The 19,206-nt window shown below is 44.0% G+C and overlaps 1 protein-coding gene across 3 annotated transcripts in view; it reads right to left on the minus strand.

Moving 5' to 3' along the window:
• Positions 1-19,206, minus strand: part of LOC115639534 (26S proteasome non-ATPase regulatory subunit 4) — a 69,011-nt gene that overhangs the window by 30,064 nt on the left and 19,741 nt on the right. For 2 of the 3 annotated variants that reach the window (XM_030542427.1, XM_030542426.1), the window contains exons 2-13: positions 19,083-19,117; positions 17,718-17,807; positions 13,826-13,956; positions 13,061-13,178; positions 11,582-11,734; positions 9,946-10,245; positions 8,678-8,883; positions 7,862-7,945; positions 6,930-6,978; positions 6,391-6,475; positions 5,951-6,088; positions 4,820-4,949 (exon numbers count right to left, since the gene is read on the minus strand). In XM_030542427.1, coding sequence (XP_030398287.1) covers positions 4,820-4,949; positions 5,951-6,088; positions 6,391-6,475; positions 6,930-6,978; positions 7,862-7,945; positions 8,678-8,883; positions 9,946-10,245; positions 11,582-11,734; positions 13,061-13,178; positions 13,826-13,956; positions 17,718-17,807; positions 19,083-19,117 — 1,519 coding nt within the window. Of the gene's footprint in view, positions 1-236; positions 322-4,819; positions 4,950-5,950; positions 6,089-6,390; positions 6,476-6,929; positions 6,979-7,861; positions 7,946-8,677; positions 8,884-9,945; positions 10,246-11,581; positions 11,735-13,060; positions 13,179-13,825; positions 13,957-17,717; positions 17,808-19,082; positions 19,118-19,206 lie in introns of all 3 variants that reach the window. The other variant, XM_030542428.1, reaches the window with a different exon arrangement.

Below are 19,206 nucleotides of genomic sequence, written 5' to 3' on the forward strand. Positions count from 1 at the left end.
GATCTCTGGTGCAGAGTCTCACTAGATATCTGTGTCGCGTGCAGCACAATGAGGGGCCATTGTATCAAAGAAACTAATCCATTGAGTTAGTCTGTTGCATTTCGTGATTCTCACACCCCAAGCACAAAACGCCTGCATTTGAATTAAAAACCCAATTAAACTATTTTTTTTTTTAAACTGCGACTAAAAGTGCCCGACAGAGCCCTCCTCAGACCTATAGAAATGCAGGTACTTACAAAGCTTATCTCCGTCTCTTGCACGTCTTCAAAATGTTCTGTCAGTTCTGAGGAGCGTTCTGTTACGGAAGGCCCTGCAGAGCCACTGGGGAAACAGAAAAGGGACACCTATGAAGCTACTTCTTCTAAACAATCCTTCAAAATTCGTGTCCCTTTGGGTTTCCTAATATGCCCTCACGATGTATAAAGCATCTCTTAGCCACACGAGAGGTTCCTAACTCATGAGCCACCTTGGCACGTGTACTTGAAAAGACTGCACCAGGAAAATAAATAAACCCCACCCTAAACTGACTGTACCAGTCTGGAATCCAGGTTTTTCCTCCCTGCCCCACAAGAGTGCTGTGATGTGTTACTATCTCTCTGGGGCAGAGTGCTCCTTTCCCACATTCCACATGGGTACTGCAGAGATTTTTTATTCAAACAAGAACTACCCTCATCACAGACTCGAACTGAGGGGAGTTTCAGGCAAGCAGGTAGGGCCCACCACTGGTGTTGACTCATTTAGGGAAACGCAAAGAGAGGCCAATTTCCGTCACATGTTTCCATTCTACAAACATTCCATCCTTAGTGTTTACTCAGTTGGAGCAGTCACCTTCTCTTCCCTGGTTTTAATTGCTCTGTTTATTGTGTAAACGTATATCTTAAACACTAGATGAGAATGCTTATGGTTCAGATAAACCAATGGCTCCTCTTTACAAGCACAGTGGGTTTTCAACCTTCTTTCATTTGCGGACCCCTAAAAAAAAAATTTCAAACAGAGGCACAAGCCCCTTTGGAAATCTTAGTCTGCAGATCCCCAGGGGTCTGCAGACCACAGGTTGAAAACCCCTGCCCTAGTGCATTGCTGGTAGGTAAATAAATACTCCTAGCTGGAAGGCATTTCAAGGAGATGATAAAGTGACATAATGGGCTACAGCTGTGTTTCTCGACTTTTTCAAAATGGAAATATCTTATTTAGAGGGAAAAAATTTTGTGATCCCCTAACATTTACAATGAAATAAGCAATTGCACCAATGGTAGATCTCTGATTTGCATGTGTGTTTTAAGAGGCTGACAAGACTGGACCTTGAAAAGGGTCAGGGTGCATGGGGAGTGGGGGAGGCGATGCACTGGTTTCCAAACTGGGCCTCCCCACCCCTCCCACCTAGCAATACAGGACGGGCAGTGTGGGCATGAGGTCCTGACTCCATTTCATGACCCAAAGATTGAGAATCCATGAAGAGGATAAAGGGAAAGTTCAACCTGGTGAACAGAGATTTCACACAGTACCACGTGTTACACAGGCCAGGAGATGCTAGTCACAGTACAGTCACTGTCTTAAAAGAGAGTTGCGATTGCATAAGGAAAGCCACATGCTTCTGAAGTTGAAGGCACTTTGGTTTATGCAGCTAACGCACCCAGGGCTTGTTGTTTGCTTCCAGCAGGCTACACCTTGTCATCTGGTGCTGCATGCATCATCGGCAGGGTACAAAATGCATAGAGCTGTCAAACCGCGCGGTGGAGGACAACGTTCGGTACATGGAAAGTGGTCACCCTGCAAAGCTAGGATCTCTGCTCAATAATCTTCTGTTCACTCACATTCAGCAGACTGGAGACTCTGGAGTCCTTGTGTTTGGACACAGAGGGTACCACACATCTTCCCCTGCCTAGATTAAAAGCCTCACCTATTTGAGCAGTTACTCAGGGCTGAACTAGCTACATCCTCTGCTGAGCTTTCTGAGCTGTGAACTTCCAGTCCCACTGACCTACACAGAGATTAAAAGGAGAGACCCTCAGCTGGTGAATACAATGCCCCAGACACTGATTTTACAAAGAAGGGAAAGTCTGGTGATAATTTTAAAATGCAAACTTTATGTGGGTTAAGAAATGATATCCTCATTTTAAGGTCATTTATGTAGTACCACAGAATCCAGCAAAGGGATGACAAGAAATTCCCCACCTAAAGCCATGAGGAAGGTCAACTATGGGACTCATTGCCACAGGATGCCAATGAAACACTATGGCTGAATAATTTATAACTTTATTTAGAAGCACTGTTTGGGGATCTCAAAGTGCTTCACAAACAATATCAGAGTCAATGGCAGTGATGGGTCCAGATACACAGGGGAGTCCTAACTCCCAGCCCCATTCTCTTCTGGACTGACCCCTCTTTTCATCTGAGATTATACAGCATATAAACTGACCCCCCACATATCTCAGGGAGACAGTCTCCTTCCCACCTGCACAGCACTACAGCTTGCTTTGAAGCATCAGGTATTGGTTACAGCAAAAGGCAGGACACCAGATTTAATGGCTCAATGACTTGATCCAGTGTGGAAAGCCTACTCTGTCATGAATGTTGGCCCAGGGGCACCCCATACACAGAAGGCGGTGCAGGGACAGCCACACATCAATGGCAGGCACCCGGGGTTGGCTTTACCCCTACCCCTCACAAAGGCAGGCAGGATTTGCTGCAAGCACACGCTAACAGTGTGGTATTGCTTATGTTGCTCTGAGGGGTGCATCCTCCTCAGGGCAGGCTGTGCACAGTTAGAGGCATATAGCAACACTCCACAGGAGGGGAAAGTGGCTGCGCTGCAAACCAGAGACTGGAGTAGTTCTTTCAACCTGAGATTGCAAAATAGGGGGCCCATCCCCTTGTGTTTAGAACTTAAATACAGGGCAAATTAGTGCCTTTCCGGTCTTGGTCTTCACTCTCACCTATTGGAGCGGAAGCTGAGAATTGTTCTAATTGTAGCGTTTTCAGACTTGTGAACTTGAACTCCCACTGACCTACACAGAGATTACAAAGGTGAAACACCACACTGAGTGGTAAATACAAAGCCACAGGCTTGCTGACGCTATAGAGAAGGAGAAACTCTGGTTTAATTCCATGTAAACAATTACTACAGTTACGAAAGTACCTCAGTGCTAGTCCATTAAATACAGTGCCGTGGGATTTGAACACAAGACCAAGACCCTTGCTCTAGCAATCTGTCCTCACTTGTATCTATGGGAGGTTAGAGAAAAGTAATTGCATCTCATGATTGCTTGCAGGGGTCAGGAAGGAAATGCTTTATCCATGTGTAGTGTTGTCCCATTGGGCAAGTGTATTAATGGATGGGTGTGGGAGGAAAGGTTGTTTCCTTCCCTTAAAAATCAATAAATGTTCACAGGATTCCAGATTTGATGGACCAGTGGGATTAACCCAGCAAGGCAAATCCTATGGATGCTGGGATTATTATGATGTCATGCAAGGATGACACCATACCTTGAAGGCACGTATCGTTCCATGACTGTGTTCCATGGTATTATATTACATATGATGAATTCCCTAGATGCAGACCACTTATAGCCTTTGAACAGTAAAGGGGCATATGGCAAGTTGGACAAGTGGTCCTACTAAAAACAGGCTATGAAGTACTTCATCTACAGATAGCAGAAGTCAAAATTCTGTTTAGAACTGAAGAGATTTCAGGCAAAGCATGATCCTCGCCCTCACCTATTTGAGCAGATAGCAGGAGCTGTTCTAGCCAAATCCTTTGGTGAGGTTTCAGATTTGTGAACTTGCACTCCCACTAACCTAAGCAGAAATTAAAGGAGAGAGACCCTCAATAGTGAGACAAGAAAAAGCCTCAGACATGCTCACTTTATTGAAAAGGAGAAGATCTGGTTTCAGATCCCTATAAAGAAGCGTGTGTGAGATGGGCAAATTATAAAATTTATAATCTAGTTCTGGCTCACCAGTTCAGGACAGAGCAAAAAAAATCAGATGTTGGGCTGGGTTTGTGACATTCTGCAGTCAGACTATGATTAATGAGGACAGAATGTTTTTGATCATTTGTGATATGAGAAATTAGCATCAGAGCAGCTGTGCGCTTCCACGATCCAGACTGCCCCACCCCTTACATCCCCTCCTATTCTCTACCAATCTTACCCCTTTTGCAACAAACAAAAGATTCAAGGGGGTCCTTTCATTGCTGTGTATGCACATTCATCTCCTAGCAGATGCACTTTTAAAACTCATTTTCTTTTGGCCTCATTTTCAGAGGGGTTAAGCACCTATAATTCTTCTGGAATCCATGAGAGCTGCAAGAGCTCAACACTTCTGTGGGGGGCGGGGGGCGGGGGGGGGGGGATGAAGTATATTTTGTCAACCCTGCTTGCTACTATGCTTGTGTTCTCCTGTGTGTCTTCTTTTTTTAAGAGACATTTCACCAAATCACCTACTGTAAAAGATTTCAAATGATGAAGTAAAAAAAAAAAAAAAAAAAAAATCAAAGCTGCTACACAGTTCAAGCAAGGAGCTAGAAGGCCAACAAGACTCACCACCTTACAAAGCAGAGGATGCAACACTGCCTTGTCTTCAAACACAACACTGCATGTTAATGGTGTTACCATGACCCCTTGTGCTGATGGTACTGAACCTGTCTGGCATGGAACGACTCTTCAAAAGACATGTAGTTTGACAAGCATGCCAAAAAATAAACACTCCATGAAAGCAGCAGGCATCTGCCCTGTGACTGATGTGTTTGAAAGCAGAGTATCCCAGCCTGCAGGCAGCAGTGCCCTCCCACGCACTGTTGTGATTAATGGAGAGGTACCTGTTGGCTGGAGAGTTAAGGCCTCCACTGCCCATCGAAGAAGTGGACAAGGTTGTTGCCATGGAATCACTGTTAGCTTCATCTACTGGAGGAGTTCTGGGAAGGAGATCGGGGCGACCAAGATGGGAACCTGCAGGAAGAGCAGAACAGATAGCTCGGTCATCAACATAATGAATAGCATCCCCTTGCATGAGCAGCCATAACTAATCATTTGCCAAGATCTTCTGTAGCCAATGCTGCAAACTACACAACAGAATGGTCCAGATCAGCGCATTTGGTATCCATTCTTAGTGAATCCAGCTCTTTGTGATACAGTCTGTGTACTAACATTTCCACTAACACACAGGCAGGGCATGATCCACAGGGAAGGAGATCAAAGCTCAAGACATTACTTAGGCCAATTACATAGGACTTACCATACTGGATCGGACCAGAGGTCCGATCAGTCCAGTATCCTGTCTTTACACAGGCCAGTACTAGATGCTTCAGAGGATGGGGTAACAATGCTACTGACATGGGATAATCCACCCCTCACCAAATGAGGTCTCCTCCTGACCTCTAAGAGTTAAAGATAGGCTTCAGGGCTTTAGACTGAGGTTTAAAATCCATTCCAGAATTTGTTACGATACCAAGAATATCCAGTTGTAATTCATATAGATGTCCAATCCCTTTTTGCTTCTTGCTAAATTAGTTCTTGATCTCATTCACTTCCTGTAGCAGTGAGTGCCATGGGCTAAGTATACATTATGTAGAAAAAAAAGGTCTCTATTATTCCACCATTAATGCACCACAATGTTGGCAGGTCCTCAGTGGGCTGAGAGAGACATTTCATAAAAGTCTGACAACTCGTCTAGGCCTGCTAAAGACACCTCAGAATGCCATACCCCTTGAGCTACGCAATATATTAATGGCTGCATCTGAGTCCTGGTAGCTGTGATTAGATCTGTGATCCCAGGATAGTGCCCTAGTATGCTTGCAGACTCAGACAGCGTGTACTGAATGTCCCCACAGTCTCATCAGTGGAGGTCTTTGATCACAAAAATCTGGGCTGAACCAAGCTTCTTTTGCTGTTCTTTTTTCTAAAAAGGAAAGCAATTCCTGTCATCTGGGTTTTCTAGCATAGGCACCAACCTTGCTCCACATCTGCTTCTGCTGTTACTTGCGCTTTAGTTTCACACGATGAATGCGATTGGTAAGGGGCTCCACCCTGACCCGGCCTCCGAGGAACAGTTGTGCCAGACCGGCTCTTTTTAGAAGGAGAAAGTTTTACTTGAAGACAAAAGAAAAGAAAGATCTCACTTAATATCACCTTTTCCAGAAGAGGAAACAGAGTCTTACACAGCAACATCCATAACCTTCCCCATTATTTAATGGGGAAGTGTTGCACTCAGAAGAAAGCCGATGGATGAAAGACCCTCCCCTACAAGTTGTTAGTCACGCTCTGCAGGGCAGGAAGATGTACCAGTAATCCTGACACAGCACAAAGTTTCCTACTAATCAGACGAACCACCATTCATTCTCTTCCTGACTACAGCAGCCTCCCAGGAACCCACCTGTGAAGAGATACTTACATGGTATTTTCTTGAATGCAGTGTTGCACATGAATCGTTGAAACCTTTCTGCATAGAAGCTGGGCCTATGCACAGACACAGTGTCCTAAAAACATCCAAGGGGCAAAAGTTACACATGTAACTAGGGATAAGTAGAATTCTAAGACAACATGGGTTTCTTTTAGAGTAGGTTTACATTTGGAACAAGTATGGTCACATGATATTAAAGGCATCTTTATAAATGGTGTATAAAACTATTAAAAAAGTGTTTATTAGCCGTTGAAATCATGAATAGTATCTGTTATAAACACATCAATAGAAGGCATTATAGATGGTTATAAGCAAGCTATTAACATGGACTAGCCATCGACTATGCATTTATTAACATTTATTAATCATTTGTTGATCTTTATAAAATATACCTTTACTATAAGGTGTGACCATATATACTACTTTACTATATATCTACACAAACAACTCTCTGTTTGATGGGACACCTGATTTTAAACTACTGCTATCAGGTAATTTAAGACCCCCAGGATGACATTCGTGCCACTTACCCCGTCATGTACCAAAGCTTTCCATGAGTGCTCCAACTTCTTAACGAATCTGAGAAGTGAGATTTGAAAGCAGTGAACAGACCACCGTCATTTTCAAATTTAGGCTTTGCAATCACTATTAGTCAATTACGTTCATTGCTGCAGTTTGGCTCATCATTGACAGATACAACAGAAATGCAAGCCAAAGTAAATTTACAGATCTAGTGAAAATAATCTAAACATTCAGTAGCTGTTTTATTCTTCTGGGGGGAGATTTGAAGAGGCATCGATAGCAGTGAGATAACGCTCATTGACTTCTAATGCTCTCAATTTCTAAAGCTCTCAATTTTTTTTTTTTTTTAGTTAGCTAGAATTCCCAGCTAGCTGAAACTAGGGGTGTGGCAGCACCTCTGGGCTTGAAGTGGTTTCCACCATATTCAGGGTTTACAGTTTGGTTCAATGGCTTTTAGCACCCCTCCCACACACACACACACACACACACACACACACACTATACAAACTGTCCCAGCACCCCAGGCTATGCACCAACTTGACACCAACACTACAAACGTCGAAGCAAAGTTGTAAAACTATTTTTCATTGCAGAGGAAAGAGGCGCGATGGTAATTTTAACCTACCACCTATTTTACTCTGCTACTTCCTGCACACTCCCTTCAGCATAATCACCAAGTCTAAGAAAACCCTGGCCTGTAAGAGCAAGCCTGTACTCTGACACCGAGTAAAAGACGGATACAAGGTCCAGAGGAGCATGTGGGGATTTCAGCCTATGAAAAATGTCAAGGAAATGAGGCCATAAAACTAAAAACTGCTTGTAGTCGTCAGTAAACAAGCCAGAGTCTCAAACTGTTGCAACCAAACAGGGCCAATTTTATTACTGGAGGTTTATTTTATCCACTGTTGACAACATACAGGGGTCATGTAAAAACTCTTACCTGTACGACTGTAGCACATCGATGATACCAATATATAAAAGCAGCCTTTCTCCCTTTGAATTCCGGGCTGGAATGCCTCCCATTCTAGAAAACAAACAGGAAGCATGAGATTTGCAGGCTTTACCCTGATCAAAACGTTTTCACTCTACACAACTTAGCCTTGCATGGGTTAAACGTTAAGTGGATTAACGAGTGGCAACATGCAGAGAATACCTACTGCTGAGCTGACAAACTCTAGTGAAGACAAATCAGAGCTAAATGCTAAGTCGGTAAGTTACCAAAACATAATAAGAGCTTATCCCTGTTTTCTGTACACTTGTCAATTTTACTGAAACTGGGGGCTGGTCAATTGATAACTGACGACTTAGAAAAGGCTCTAAGAAACCCTGGAGTATCTGGTGCTGGCCACTGTTAGAGACAGAAGTTCGGGTCTGATCCGCTATAGCAATTCCTATGATCCACGGAGGCGATACTTAATGTTTAGGTGTTTGAGTACAGCTTCCAGGTGTGGTACAGACATTAATCCCCGAATATCCGTGTGAGGCTGGCAAGCATCCTGCTTTCGCAGGTCAAGGAAGCAGAGGCACAAAGGACTTAAGTGACGTGCTCACAATAAGGAACTGAAACCAGAACTCAGGAGTCCTGAATCCCAAGCCTCAGGCTCAGCCCTACATCATACTCCTGCCATAATGCTTTGGCTCTGTGATCCATACTCAGTACCTAAAATCACACCTTCCTTATCAATTCTTGAATTTTACCCTATCTGCTTTAAGTATGAATTGGCCATGTTAATTTGAACGATCAAAGCAGACGTACTGGTCGTCAGTCTCTATGGTGCCGCCTCGCCGGGCCTCTCCTCGGATAGACTCCATAGCAGTGGAGTAGAGAGCTTTCTGGGTAGCTGGCCTTCGCGTGTCCGACTGGGACGTCCCATCCATTATCGCACGCTCTCTCAGTGCCTGATCAATGTTATGGACAGCCACAAGCAAACTATAATCCATGATTTTAAAACTCTGCAGAACCTGGACGGAAACAAAGTCAATATGGCATCATTTACGTTTTGCAAGCTACATGAATGGTTAAACTATTCCAGTTTTATGCATGCATGGACTATTTTTGCTTAGTATTCTGAAAATACCAAGGGGATGGCCTCTATATAAACACTCAGTGATCTTCACCCACAGAGAACAATGAGCAGCTTTACAAAGGAAAGTAAAATATCAGTATCTTTCTTCTACAGATAGGGCAACTGGGAAAATGATTTGTGCAGGGCTGCACACCAGGTCAGTTGCAGGCACAGAACTCAGGTCCTCTGACTCTCCGTCCGGTGTCCTATCTGCTGGACCACATAACTGCTCTAAAATTAGGATTCCTCCTACTGGAAGGGTACATCTATACTACCCACCAGATTGGCAGGTAGTGTTTGATGTATCGAGGATCCATTTATCGCGTCTCGATCTCTGAATTGATGCCTGTACTCCACCTCAGTAGGAGGAGTAAGCAGAGTCGATGGAGGAGTGGCAGCAGTCAACTCGCAGCCGTGAGGACGGCCAGGTAAGTCGAACTAAGATATTTTGACTTCAGCTACGCAAAATAGTGTAGCTGAAGTTGCGTATCTTAGTTCCAACCCCACTCGCAATGTAGCCCAGGCCTTAAAGTAGTAAGACATTATTGGGTGGGGAGCATAAATCTGACTGCTCAGGGGGATAGGGGAGGGAAGACTGGCCCTTATCCCTCTAGATTACTGATTTGAATTTGAGGTGCCAAAGATTGAATGGATCACGATAGAGTTCTCTGGGTCAGAATTGAGTTGTACGGGGAGGGCAATGTTTCGAGGGGGTGATGCACTGCAGCTGCCCGGGCTGTGCCTTTCTGGGGGACAGAGGACTCAATCCTAGCACCTTTCACTTAAAAATGCACTGCAGAATTATCACCTGTAGACACACAAGGAAAAAATAGGGCAGATGCCAGGCCTAAGAAGCTTTACAATGACCCTCGGGTACACGCATTTCAAAAGGCATGAAGCTAATCCACAGAGAAGGGGGAAATTGGTCTCAATTCAGCCTGTCTCACCCGTTACTCACCAAACAATCTCTCTGTAGTGTTTTGCATAAGGCATTGTACATATCAGAGTCTAGGAACAGGCCATCGGGGATGTCCTGCATAAAATCCAGGTCTTTGTATGTCGGGAAGACCTTCTCCCGCTCCTTCTGGGATGCTCGACGTTTATAGGTGGAGCCTTTCAAGTCATACTTGAGGTGCATTTTCACAGAGCGGGGAAGCAGGTTGTTCATCACTACGATGCGGATGTTCTTCCCTCCAGCCTGCACGCAGTACAGCCCATAGAACTTAGGCAGCAATGTCCGAGGATTCTGATTCAAGTTCTAAATGCCCAAAGACAGAAGACGTAACTTCAGAGTCCGGGTGACTCCCTAAATTCAGAGTGGCTAGCTATTTGCTCTTTACCAGTGTATCTGAATCAAAGCAACCTTGTCTGGGATCCAAAGTGATGATCAGCAAAGCAACAAATCAGGGATGGATGAACCTGGGGCATAGATAGGTAACTCTAAGGTAAGAAATGTTTTCTCTCCAAAATTGAATGTGTCCGATGCAGCTTTTGCATCTTCATCCACACAATTATTTAACAGAGCCCATCTGTGGCAGCCAGCAGGGAAAAGGGGGATTTTTGTGCTTAGTTTTTTAGTTTGCCACTCCCTCTTCAAGCTAGGCTCTTGCCAGATCTAATCCTAAACAGGACAGAGGTGGGTGCATACTGGAGTAAGAGACCACTATAACTCTGGTGCTTGCAGAAACTAGCATTGGGCCAGTTTCCCAACCTAGTAATATGGGCAAAGTGCTGGTGGTGCCATGGTCTTAAGCAGAGGTCTTAACCAATGCATGTATTAAGAATCCCATGGCACTTTTCTAAGCCAGGGACAAACTCCATTATCCCGGCCAAATTCCCACTCACGGAGGCAGTTAGTAAAGCACTCTGGGACCATCTGCCATCTCTAGTGGGATTATTATATATTGTATGTTGAGGCTGGATCTGATTTTGTTCTAGGACTAGCAGGGCCCATTGATCTATTTATAATCACATTTTTAGACTCTTTAGACAGACACTCAGAGGCCCTGGAACACGGGCATGTTAAATTTAAATAAAGTAGTGTTTGTTGGGCAGCACTGATGAAACGAAGAGAATGGTCCAGAAGAGGGGAAAGGAAATAAGGAACTTTGCTAGTCTTTGCATATCATGAGTAGGAGCTTCTCGCACAAACACTGACTGAGCAGACACACACTCAGCTATTCAACCACAAAGAATCTAGCAGTGCAAGCCTGAACACTGGGTGGGTCCCTTTAAGGGATACAGGCACTCTTCAAAACAATCCAAATGGGAAGGTCTGGTACAAACCTCCCGGTGCAGGCCCAAAGAGCTCCAACAGTCTCTCTCAGCCACATGCAGGAGGGTGTATCAGTATTAGGCAGCAGAGGCAAAATGGAGTTGACCAACCCAAAGGGCTCAGGTCCAGACTTTCAGAGCTGCTGAGCATCTGCCCCTGCAGCTAATCGGAGTGGAGTGTGCTCAACATCTCTGAAAATACAGCCTTGAGACCAGCTGTTAACCGGCCATACAGCCTGTGATCTGCCAGCTACGACGATATTCTCAAGTTTATGCCATCAGAGAAACATCAATACAACCCACGCAGAAAGGTCACTTACCATATAGTAACCCGGCAGCAGCTTTTGCAAGAACTCTGCTTCTTTGTGCTGAACGGTTTTAATGATGAACTCGTCATCACTGGATACGTAGAAGAGGGAACCACTAGCCCCAGAGTTGGAGAGCTCAATGAGCGGTTCACTGCAGAGCGAGTACTGAAGAGGGGTGAGTTAAAAAGCAAAGGCATAAGAGAAACAAGTAACAAAGCACAGGCCTCTTTATCCAAGTTACAGCCAGAGGGCCAACTCGAGGGTCTGAGAACGTAGATGAGGAGTCGTTATACATCCGCGTATGCGCCCTTGCAAAGCACTTTGAGCCAGCCCAGTGAACAGCAGCACCATATATTGCAATTCAGTACATAGACAGGTTACTAGCTCATTAAGTTAGATAAACTAGAGATGTTTTATGAGCGCAGCAAGTCACGGCACAGCTTTTAGAATTGGGGAAGCATCCAGCAGGACTGTCTCTGGAATCTGTGGCCCTTAGGTTAGAGCTTTTTCATGTCCGTAACTTTGTGCTAGAACATGTCTTGTTTGGAGAGATTACAGGTAGGCATGGAGATGTAGTTATAAGCCTGTGATGTCTCAGCAGCTTTGCTCCCTCCCTCCCTCTGGGTTGTTCGCCGTTAGTAATTATTTGTATTAGCATAGCACTTAGGAGCTATAGTCAAAGACCAGGACACCCCACCCCCCAGCCCGAGTTAGTGCAGTTGCTTGCTACGTAAAGGAACAGTTTGGTTCCTTCTTGAAACTACTGGCCCACTGACTGGCTAAGGGCAACATATTTTGGCCAACCACGGGGCCCTATAAGCAAGGATCACACCTAATTTGTATAAAATAGAGTAAAAACTGCTGCATCCTGCTCTAATACAGTAGCACAATTGCAGAGATCACCTGGCCCACTGTGCACAACTCTATTTTGATGCTAGTAGTCTGAGCTCCACATCAAAGATGGGAGCTGCACAATAGAATTCTGTGGGCTGCATGTGCTGCTGCTTTGGCCACCCCTGGGTTAAAGTAGTGGTTTCAAGAGAGCCTACAGTGGGTCCAGGCTAGGAGAGTTTCATGTGACGGTATCTGAGAAGCACAATCAGGACGGAATTGGTACTGGACTCTGTATGGACATTCAGAATATGCTGCTGCGAATCTGACAGTCAGACCAGGCAGGTCTCATTAGCTCCACTCCAGAACATAAGCCAACAGTCATCAGAAGGGTCAAGAGATCCCAACAAGGATAAATATTGATCTGCCCACACTGGGGAATTGAGGATCAGGCTGATGGCTATAAGTGAAGTCCTGGCCAAGGGCTTTTTCTTGGTAAACTTTAATAAATAAAGGCAAACCTCAAGAAGGGGGCGAAGCTGAGACAACATCCATTGGTGCGCACGATGTTAGGAGTAGGACCGGATAGAGGCAATTTACACTGGGGAAGAAGGGAAAAATCAAGTATGACAAATAACACTGGCTTCCCCAGTGACTTACCAGATAGTCATCTGGCCGTATTCCAAACAGTTCACGGAAGTAGCGAAATGCTACAGGAGCATAGGTTTTAAACCGGAAGTCATTGTAGTGATGAGCTGGGGTCAGGTTACTCCCTTCACTGTGGGGGTGGGGAATGGATAGTTAGAAATACACATAGTACTTTTAAAGGCCTCTTTTAAAAATAAAGAAGGACCACCCCAAGGCAATTTTCTACAACCCCAAAAAACAAAAAACAGATGGCAAATTTCACACCTTAAATCAGTGATTCTCGACCTATTTACGATTGTGGGCCGCATCCAATACTACTTGTATGGCCCTGAGGATGTCACACAGGCCACAGCTCTGTGCTGATTGGGCTGCAAGCAGTGGGCTGCAGGTTGAGAACAGCTGCCTTAAATTCTCTTTCGTTAACCCTCGCATGCCTGAGAGCTCCAGCAGGTATTTTTCTATCATATATAATGCAAGGACAGTCATTGTTGAATGCATGCTCTGATGGAAAGGTTGAGGAATACCTAAAATTAGGGGCTGAGTTGCATTCTGTTGTGAATATCAACAAGTGCAGAACTAGCCACTATACTATTGAGTGCTTTAGAGACGCCTGTATGTGTCTTAGGGAGTTTATTTGGAATCAGTGTTGCTTTCTTCTCTTAACACTCCAACCTACAAGTAAAGTAACAGTACTAGCTCATAACCCACAGGAAGACTCATCTCAGAGTGGATAACTCTAAGTAAAAGCATTTCACAGATCAGCAAGAAAGCTCTCACCTTGGGAAGAAGATACTTTCTACTACATAGAAGTCTTGCATGAGAACATCTCGCTCCGGTTTGGTGCTCAAGCTTCCAACTGTGTGGGTGATGCCCAGCTGAATGGCACCTTTCAAGGCCGATGATGTAGTCTGGAGGGGAGAAGGAAACAGGAAGTCAAACATCTCTGACATGGAGCAGCAGATTCCATATTGCAACAGCAGGGGTTAAATGAATGACTGACTGTCTTCAAGCAAAAAAAGTTGGCTCCAATTTAAACTAGCACCCTTCCAGTAGGCACTGACTAGATAGTATTTTGTACCCAAAAATCCCGGTTTCCTTTTTTGCTTCTCTCTAGCTGGCTAACTTAGTCTTTGGCTGCTTACTTTCATGTCAATCTGCTCTATGGGAAAGATTCTCAACCTATTTACAACTTATCACTGAGCAGCAATATCATCACATGGATCCTGTTTCCAGAATATTTAAGCTGCTGCCAAATTAAGGTGACAAGGGCTCCATATTCCACTCATCTGAAGCGCAGGGCATACAAGACTAGCTTCTGCCATATATTAGGGATGGAGATACCTCTACATCCCCAACAAAGCCCTAACAATCCTTCATCTCATTTTATCCCCATTCTGCAGCATTGCTACCTCAGAGGGCTTGCACTGTAGCTACCATCCACCTGGCCATATGAAGACTGGATTTTACCTCCTCCTAAGGTGTTCGTTTCCACTCCTTACAACGACCAGAGTGCTGGCTATTGAACAGCCAAGTACTCTTTTTCCTCTGGGAAGCAGACAAGCACAGTATCTGTGCATCATCTCAATCTCCCGAGACCTAGGTCTGCATGATCAGAAGGCCGCAGCATAGACTCTGGTCTTCCTTGAGGCAATGCAGAGTCCCATCACGGAGCTAGCCATCAAAATAACCTAACCCCACAGAATGCACACTTGTGGGTTGCAACCCTCTAGTCTCACCCTCTTATTCTACTCCCTTGCTAGGCTTGTGGCTCATAAGCAATAATAATAATAAGAGGCTTGGCAGAATTCACTGATGATTTTATTTTTTTTAAAAACACAATGTTGACTGTAATAACAATGTTTATTTTTAAGCATTTGTTAAGACTTGTATCTATTTAAAAACGGATAAAAATAGGAAAAAGTGCTTAAAACCATCATTCTGCACAACTGTGAAAATGTAATGTTCACAGTTGTGGGAAATTTAGGGGGAAGTCAGACAATTATTTAATGACCGTAGACGTTGCAATTCAAAAAGTTTCAGCTTTGCCAGGGTCAAAACACAAAGTTTCACCATAGAGAAAGCAAATATCCTTAAAAATCAAACTCTAAGAAGTTCTCAAGTGGCATTCTTCTTTGCCTAGCTGGACTTTTGACCAGTGATGGAAATGTGTGTGTCAGTGTGTGTGTGTGTGTGTGTGTGCAGGGTGAAACTGAGGTTTACCTATAAAAATCTGATCCTTCCAAGCCTAACTAACAGCTGGTCATTACAGTTTTAAAAACAAACCGTAGCTTTGCTGCTGCGGCCTCTGCATAAATTGTCCAAGAACAATGCAGGATTATATTCCTGTGGCAGCTATTTACAAACATCAAGAATCTGCTAGTTTGCTCATGTCTACAGAGCACACAATTTTGTCTTAGGCCGTTAACACTTGCTTATATCCAGCTTGTTCTATGCGGTCATGAATCTTCAAGGATGACAGAGATAAGATCAAGGATGACACAGTAGACAACTACTGAAGTTACATGGTCTGTGTCAATTCCTAGTCTATAAAACATAAGCCCACTGCAAAGGTTGTTAAAACTATGGTGGAACAGGTGCAAGTTGTTTACATACAAGGCAACTGAACCTAAAACAAAGTCCTGAGCAGGTGACTCAATAAGTGATGTCCTTCTGACAGTCAGTATTAAATCAATACCCCAGCTAGGTGCCAAGGGACACTGTGCATCTAATAAGAAGTCCTGATGATTTGGTCGTTTAAGATCAAGGTACGTTGTGAAAGATTGAATTCTATCTTGATGACTAGGCCAGATTCCCATTTGCGCAAGTACATTTTGGCTTCCCTAGATTTCCCCTCCATTGCCTCTAAAATGAATGCTCTGGCTTTCATCTGAGTATCTACAAAATCTTTCAAAGATGAACAAACATATTCCTCATTCATTATTAATCATCTTTATTATTAAGGGCCGACAAAGAATGAGGCCCCATTGTGCTAAGCACTGTACAAACTCAGAAATAAAGAGCTTATTATCTAAACAGACAAGACAGATGCCAGGTGGGGAAGGAGAAGCACACAGCAGCAGAATGGACAGCGTGATGGCAGCAAGCAGGTTAGTTCCATTACTATTTTTGGGAGTGGGTTTGGTTAGGAGAGGATCAGCAAATGGAAAGAAAAGGGAACGGGGGTGAGCAGGACAGAGCAGAAGGTAAATGGAGATGGAGTAAGAGATTTGTCCAAGATCACATAGTAAGTGACAGAACTGAGAATAGAACTTAGGTTTTTCTTGATTCCATCAGGTTTTAGACCACTTCATGGCATTCCTTCACTGTGAGACTTATCACACAATCTGTCTAGGATGTTGGAACAGAGTTCTCCTAAATACCTTTCCTTCTTGCCTTTTAAAATTAGTATCACTGAAAAATCCATGAAAGCTCAGCACACCGTTCACATCGAAAAGGTAATTTCACTTTAAAGATAAAGAAACTATCAACACTAGCTTGGCATTGCTGCATTATCTGTGGGTGCAAAGAGCCACAATGAGGTTGCCATTAAGCTGTGTGCAATTTTTTCCCCTTATCATAAACTGAGCAGTCAGCTGCCTGTTTACAATTGTTTTAACAAAGGGCAGAGAGAGAATAAATTAATCAACATACTGCCTCAAAGAAAGGCAGGAGAGACCTAGCCACAGCAACAAACAACTTAAGTGAGGAGAGCCTGTCAGTCATTTCCAGGTAATCCCATTAGTTGTGTCCCCCCCCACCCCAAACCCCCGGTTACTAATTTCTGAGGTCCCTGCAAACATATTTAAGTATCTCATCTAATTCCACTTTGGTTGCTGCCTTCTCCCAGCCAGTACTGCTACCTCCTCCTCCTCCTCCTCCTCCTCCCCCCCCACTCAGCATTCTGGGATACTGGAGATCTGAACTGAGAACCCCCAAGCTTAAACATAATCAATTATAGTAAATTAGAGAGACTAGATTAAACAGAAGTGCTGTTTAAATTCTCTCCCACACACTCAGTTCCCTTATTTTCCAGGTGAAGAAGTGAACCCCATCACCAAACAAACAGTACGTGGATATTAAAGCGTGGCTGGATTAGAGATTTCAAACGAGAAGCTTCCACTTACATAAAGCGAGAGCTGCTGAAACGCCTCGATCATGCCATTATCCATTTAATCCAGACACAGGAAACCACTCTTGTTGTAAAGCAAGTTGGCACATACTGATGAAGTCCAACAAAAGTTAGTAGCAGCGTCCAAAAATCCCCACATCCATAGGCTGGTTTAAGAAACCAACACACAATCTGCCCTTTGTAAAGCAAATTTCAGCAAAATCACAATCTGTAGCTGCTATTGTGTCCAGACAGCATAGAGCACACTCAGTAAACGAGAAGGGTCCTAGGAAGTGTTGCTAAAGGGGTAAGGTTTAAAAAATAATCCTGTCTCTAGGAGGCAATAGCAGAGAAGCATAAATCCCCAAAGCATAAATTCAGCCCTTCAGCCTGCCAGTCTTTGCTCTCACTAAGATCTTCTTTAATGTTTGTCACGCAAGTTACCCAACCTTTTACGCTAAATAGAATGAGTCAGAAAAGCCTGATGCTCTGGGCAGCATTAATTTAGCGAACAGGGGAATGAAAACAAACAATTAGATTAATTAGGTGAGAGGCACCTACCTTTTTATATGTCGTCTCACCAGTGGAATCTACTCCTCTATGACCTTTTTTTATTGTTTGTGAGCCAGGCTGTCCAGAAGAACCAGACATCTAGGAGTATGGGTGAGGACAAGAACGAAGAAGTTTTAAAAACAAATATCCTAGGTGTATCTCCCCACCCAGAATCAAGAGGCATAACTACAGAAGGCTACAGGGGCTCTCTCAAGGGTAAGCCTATGGAGTTGTATAATACATTTCTTTTCAACTTGCACCTTTAATACAAAGATACAGCTTGCAGAAAATTACAGGTCCCAGCATGCAATGCCAGAAGCTGTTTGGATCAAGATGGAGCACCACACGCTGGGACCAGTAGTCTTCATGGGCTGCTTCTGCATATTAATGTGGAGGGGGACATTATATGGCCGAACTTCATCTTCAAAATAGCAGAGTGACATTAAAGAATCTTGGAGAAATACTAGCTTCCTGGGAACTTCCTGTGTGATGCAGACTTGGAATCTAAATAAAGGGGTGGAGGGGACTGTCTTCGCAAAATGCAAGCTAGGGGAGGAATTCTGGTTCCTGTACAAGGAGAGAGTTTTCAGGTTGCTCTTAGAAGCCTTAATTTCCAGCAGACTGGTCCGGAATGACCTCAGGCTGCAATCAGTGTTCGCTTTCCTCTACTAGTACAACTCGTGCCCATGAAGGGTATGGCTAGACTGCAATCATAACAGGACTGCTGCTTGAGCAGACATACTCTAGCTAGCATGGGTATTGGGCTTGTACATCTCTTGCTCAAGTGCACACGGCCACAACTTCACTGCTCCAGTATCCGAGCTAGCTAGATCAAAGCTAGTATGTGTGCTCAAGCTGCAATTATACCCTGTGATTGCAGCGCACACATACACTTCGAAGACTCGAGTCCTTAGAGGAAGTGAGCTAGGTTGGCAGTACAAGTTAATCTAGTTTCTCAGGTAGAGGTGGCAATTTTAGCTGCATCTTGTCTGCACTACTCTGTTACCCCTTGGAAACTTGCCTGGGTCATTGTCTTCTGTGTAAACGGCCATTCTGTTCCTCTATAAACTCGAGCTCAGGCTCTGTGGCTTGACATTTATATAATGTTTTGATGGCATGGCATCACTTGAAATTCCAGGGCCATAAGGATATAAAAATGGACCCGATTCTCTTATGAGGAACAAAGGCCCACTGATTTCACAAGTGAATACATCAGCTCATTGCAGCCTTATAATTGCTTGTTCGGCTGTCCCCCGCTTTCCCTTCCAGATTCAAGCCATATACAGAGCTCAAAATGCCTAGTTTCACAGAAAGCACCTATTTATGACAGTGCTCAGGGAACAAAGCACACCAATTTCTCAAGAAGTAACTTACCTCTGAAGTGTATGATTTTTTGAAGGTTGCTGATCCTGTCAAGATATAAATTTAAGAGATATTTAGCAAAGAAACAGGTTATTATATATTGTAGAAAAAGCCTGACATTCCGCTGTGATTTGAA

The sequence above is a fragment of the Gopherus evgoodei genome, chromosome 24 (assembly GCF_007399415.2).
Source record: "Gopherus evgoodei ecotype Sinaloan lineage chromosome 24, rGopEvg1_v1.p, whole genome shotgun sequence".
NCBI classification, from domain to species: domain Eukaryota; kingdom Metazoa; phylum Chordata; order Testudines; family Testudinidae; genus Gopherus; species Gopherus evgoodei.